Consider the following 5,225-nt stretch of genomic DNA (forward strand, 5'->3'; position numbering starts at 1 on the left):
CCTCAAGAAAATTAGAGATACCAAGGGAACTTTTCATGCAAAGATGGGCTCAATAAAGGACAGAAATGGTATGGACCTAACAGAAGCAGAAGATATTAAGAAGAGGTGGTAAGAATACATAGAAGAACTGTACAAAAAAGATCTTCATGGCCTAGATAATCACGATGGTGTGATCACTCACCTAGAGCCAGACATCCTGGAATATGAAGTCAAGTGGGCCTTAGGAAGCATCACTAAGAACAAAGCTAGTGGAGGTGATGGAATCCCAGTTTGAGTTATTTCAAATCCTGAAAGATGATGCTGTGAAAGTGCTGCACTCAATATGTCAGAAAATTTGGAAAACTCAGGAGTGGCCACAGGACTGGAAAAGGTCAGTTTTCATTCCAATTCCTAAGAAAGGAAATGCCAAAGAATGCTTGAACTACTGCACAGTTGCACTTATTTCACACGCTAGTAAAGTGATGCTTAAAATTCTCCAAGCCAGGCTTAAGCAATATGTGAACCGTGAACTTCCAGGTATTCAAACTGGATTTAGAAAAGGCAGAGGAACCAGAGATCAAATTGCCAACATCTGCTGGATCATCGAAAAGCAAGAGAGTTCTTGAAAAACATCTACTTCTGCTTTATTGACTATGCCAAAGCCTTTGACTGTGTGGATCACAATAAACTGTGGAAGTTTCTGAAAGAAATGGGAATACCAGGTCACCTGACCTGCCTCTTGAGAAACCTGTATGCAGGTCAGGAAGCAACAGTTAGAATTGGACATGGAAAAACAGACTGGTTCCAAATTGGAAAAGGAGTACATCAAGGCTGTATAATGTCACCCTGCTTATTTAACTTATATGCAGAGTACATCATGAGAAACGCTGGGCTGGAGGAAGCACAAGCTGGAATCAAGATTGCTGGGAGAAATATCAATAACCTCAGATATGCAGATGACACCACCCTTACGGCAGAAAGTGAAGAGGAACTAAAGAGCTTCTTGATGGAAGTGAAAGAGGAGAGTGAAAAAGTTGGCTTCAGGCTCAACATTCAGAAAACTAAGATCATGGCATCCAGTCCCGTCACTTCATGGCAAATAGGTGGGGAAACAATGGAAACAGTGACTGACTTTATTTTTTTTAATTTTATTTATTTTTTTTTGTTTTTTTTTTTTTTTGTTTTTTTTTCATTAATTTTTATTAGTTGGAGGCTAATAGCTTTACAGTATTGTAGTGGTTTTTGCCGTACATTTGACATGAATCAGCCATGGATTTACATGTGTTCCCCATCCCAATTCCCCCTCCCACCTCCCTCTCCATCCCATCCCTCTGGGTGTTCCCAGTGCACCAGCCCTGAGCACTTGTCTCATGCATCCATCCTGGGCTGGCGATCTGTTTCACACTTGATAGTATACTTGTTTTAATGCTGTTCTCTCAGAACATGACTTTATTTTTTTAGGGGCTCCAAAATCACTGCAGATGTTGACTGCAGCCATGAAATTAAAGGATGCTTACTCCTTGGAAGGAAAGTTATGACCAACCTAGACAGCATATTAAGAAGCAGAGACAATACTTTGTTAACAAAGGTCTGTCTAGTCAAGGCTATGGTTTTTCCAGTAGTCATGTATGGATGTCAGAACTGGACTATAAAAAAGCTGAGTGCCAAAGAATTGATGCTTTTGAACTGTGGTGTTGGAGAAGACTCTTGAGAGTCCCTTGGACTGCAAGGAGATCCAACCAGGCCATCCTAAAGGAGATCGGTCCTGGGTGTTCATTGGAAGGACTGATGCTGAAGCTGAAACTCCAATACTTTGGCCACTTGATGCGCAGAGCTGACCCATTGGAAAAGACCCTGATGCTGGGAAAGATTGAGGGCAGGAGGAGAAGGGGATGACAGAGGATGAGATGACTGGATGGCATCACTGACTCGATGGACATGGGTTTGGGTGGGCTCTGGGAGTGGTGATGGACAGGGAGGGCTGGTGTGCTGTGGTTCATGGGGTCACAAAGAATAAGACACGACTGAGCGACTGAACTGAACTGAACTGAATGCTCACTTAGCTTGTTTGTCTGTGGACTCACGTTGTGCTAATTATTTGTAAAAGCTACGAGCTCTTTTTCTTTTTTTTTTTTTTTTTTTTTTTTTATGGAGATTTTTTTCTTTATTGAGAAACTTAAGACTTGGGTACATCAAATAAAACCAATTTCTGGGGGAAAAAAATCAAAACCCACAATAGAAAAAGAAAAGTTAACACTGTCTGGGCCATATCAGAGCCCAGAGAATATATTCTTTAAATTGAAAAATTCTAGGTGCTTCATAATTGACCTTTTGATACAAAATGACCTATTAAATTTGCAATTGCGGTTCTTGGTGTTGAGGTCCATAGGACAAGCTAGGAAGTCTTCAAACCTTGAGCTGAATTCCATGAGGGTTTATTTGGCTTTTGAATCGGTTCGTCCTTGTCTAAGAGGTAGCAGCAGCGACAGCGCCCACCTTCTGAGCAGCTTCTTTCTTGGCATGATGAGCCTGAAGGACCGCCACAGCCTCATCCACCTTGGAGCGGAGAGACTCGGGGGACTCCAGCATGTGCAGCAGCTCCGAGTTGTCAATCTCCAGCAGCATCCCAGTTATCTTCCCAGCCAGGTTCGAGTGCATCGTCTGGATGAGTGGGAACAGACGTTCACCCAGCATCTGCTTCTGTTCCTGGGGCGGTGCTGCAGCCAGCATGGAGGCGGTCAGCGGCTCCTGCCCCTGCACGTGGACCGCAGGCTGGGGTGCCTGCAGGGGCTGGATGGCAGGGTGAGGACTGCGGACGCTGGAGGCGTATTTGTAAGGTGCAACAGCCCGAGGAGCAGCGGCAGCAACAGCAGCCCGAGGCGCTAAGTTCTGCACAGCTGTGGGAACACCGACTCTCTGAGCGGTAGTAGGGAGGCCGCGAGAGGCCGGAGCATTACCAGTTGGAGCCAGATGGCGAAGAGCTGGACGAGGCCCAGACTGGCGTATAGCACTTGGCATTCCTTGGAAGCCTTGAGGTCTCCCACCTTGCTGCCAGCGTGGATTAGGCCTCATCTGTGCTAACTGGTTAGGTGTGTAATATGGAGGTCTTCCCTGAGCCTGTGGAACTGCTGGCACGAAGTAGCCCCCAGCTGCAGGCTGGAACTGATTTAAGATGGCGTTGGCAGGCAGTGCCCTCATCCCGGCCACCCGCTGCATATACTGGTTGGTCAGGTGAGCCTTCCTCTCCTCCTTTCTCTGGGCCAGAGCGACATACAGTGGCTTTGAGCCCACGATGCGTCCATTCATCTCCGTGACTGCTTTGGTTGCCTCTTCAGGGGATGAGAAGCAGACAAAGCCAAATCCTTTGCTTCTCCCATCCTCTAGCATCACCTTAGCACTGGTGATTGATCCAAAAGGAGAAAATTCTTTTCTTAACTTCTCGTCATCGATGGTGTCATCCAAGTTCTTAATGTAGAGATTCACCCCCTGATAGCGACTGATCCTCTCCTGCTTCAGCTGTTCAAACTTCCGCTTTAACTCGGCCTGCCGCTCCACTTTCTTCTGTGCACGGCCAACGAAAATGACCTTCCCGGTGATTTCTTTTCCATTCATCTCTTCCACAGCCTTATTGGCATCCTCGTGTTTTTCGTAACTCACAAAGCCAAAGCCTTTGGATTTCCCACTGGGATCTCTCATCACCTTGACACTTAGGGTCTTACCAAACTGGCTAAATAGCTCTTTCAGATTTTCATCATCAACCTCTTCCCCGAAGTTTTTGATGTAAACATTGGTGAATTCCTTGGCTTTGGCTCCAAGTTCAGCTTCCCGCTCTTTTCGAGACTTGAATCTGCCCACAAACACTTTGCGGTCATTGAGGAGCATGCCGTTCATCTTCTCGATGGCCTTGTCGGCAGCCTCCTGGGTCTCGAAGTGGACAAAGGCATAACCCTTAGAGCCGTTCTCATCACACACCACCTTGCAGGACAGAATGTTCCCAAAAGCAGAAAAAGTATCATAAAGTGCCTTGTTATCTATAGATTTGTCCAGATTCTTGATGAAGACGTTTCCCACACCAGATTTTCTCAGAGACGGATCCCTCTGAGACCACATGATCCGGATCGGCTTTCCCTTAATTACATCAAAGTTCATGGTGTCCAAGGCCCGCTCAGCGTCAGCCGGCTGCTGGAAGTTGACGTAGGCATAACCCAGGGAGCGGCGGGTGATCATATCGCGGCAGACCCGGATGGACAGCACAGGCCCCGCAGGACTGAACTTTTCGTACAGCATGGCCTCGGTGACGTCCGAGTGCAGGTCACCCACGTACAGGGAGGCCATGGGGTAGCTGCTGGCCGCAGCGTTCATCTCCCCAGCCCCCACCACCCCGAGCCCCGCCAGGAGGACTTCTTAAGAGGGACCGCACAGGACAAAGGGGGCTCCGCTCGGAGCCGTGGCCCACGCCGCGGCTCACAGGTGGCAGTGAAGCTCGGAGACGCTGGGAGTCGGCTCCGAGGGCCGGAGAGGAGTTCGGGGACGGTTCGGACGAGACTGCCAAACCGCAGACAAAAGGCTCTCAAAAACAATATGGCCCTCCCTGGGAGTTTGTAATTTTTTCAGCTGTCCTGGTCTGAAGCTCCCAATTTCAAAAAAAGGGGAAAAAATTAAAACGGGGACTCCCCTCCGAATGACAAAAAAATTTCCAGAGGCAACCCAGCGGTGCCCACGGCAGCCTCCGGGACGCGCGTTTCTCTATAAATATAGGCCTCGGGCTCCCGGCGGTTTAAGATTACAGCAGCCCGGGGAAGAGGGAAACCAAATATTTGTCGGTGCCGACTCGGCAAGCCCCGGGCGGCCCGAGCGCGCAGCCGCCTCCCACGCCGGGCCGGCGAAGGGCAGCGCGGACACGTGGTGCGGGGAGGCCGGCGCGCGGGGGGCGAGGGCGGCGGGCGCGGGGCTGCCACGCGGCGCAACCGGGAGGCGGCGCGTGGACGCGGGCGCGCGGGCGGCTCACCACCGGACCGACGGACGGGGACCGACAGACGCCCAGGTGCGGCGGCGGCGGGCAGGCCGGAAGCGTGCGAAAGTGACTTCCCCGCGGGTTCTCCGAAGAGGATTCGTTTTTTTCTTTTTCTTTCTCTCTCTTTTTTTTTTAAATTTTAAAGCGTTTTCGGGTTTTTTTTATCTTTTTCTTTTTTTTTTTTTTTTGCTTTAGGCTGCTAGGCCCGAAAGTGGTGGAAGCTGCGGCGACC

General features: G+C 49.3%; 1 protein-coding gene across 2 annotated transcripts; it reads right to left on the minus strand.

Moving 5' to 3' along the window:
* Positions 1–2,116: 2,116 nt before the first annotated feature.
* Positions 2,117–4,898, minus strand: LOC133071051 (polyadenylate-binding protein 4-like). 2 transcript variants are annotated; one of them, XM_061163299.1, is made up of 2 exons: positions 3,699–4,898; positions 3,367–3,603 (listed from the first exon to the last, which is right to left on the minus strand). In XM_061163299.1, exons 1-2 carry the CDS (start codon positions 4,339–4,341, stop codon positions 3,500–3,502), a joined length of 747 nt encoding a protein of 248 aa, XP_061019282.1. In that variant the 5' UTR covers positions 4,342–4,898; the 3' UTR covers positions 3,367–3,499. The 2 variants fall into 2 exon arrangements, with proteins under 2 accessions (XP_061019281.1, XP_061019282.1); XM_061163298.1 differs by having other exon boundaries at positions 2,117–4,890.
* Between the last annotated feature and the right edge of the window lie 327 nt (positions 4,899–5,225).

The sequence above is a fragment of the Dama dama genome, chromosome 16 (assembly GCF_033118175.1).
Source record: "Dama dama isolate Ldn47 chromosome 16, ASM3311817v1, whole genome shotgun sequence".
In the NCBI taxonomy this organism is placed as follows: domain Eukaryota; kingdom Metazoa; phylum Chordata; class Mammalia; order Artiodactyla; family Cervidae; genus Dama; species Dama dama.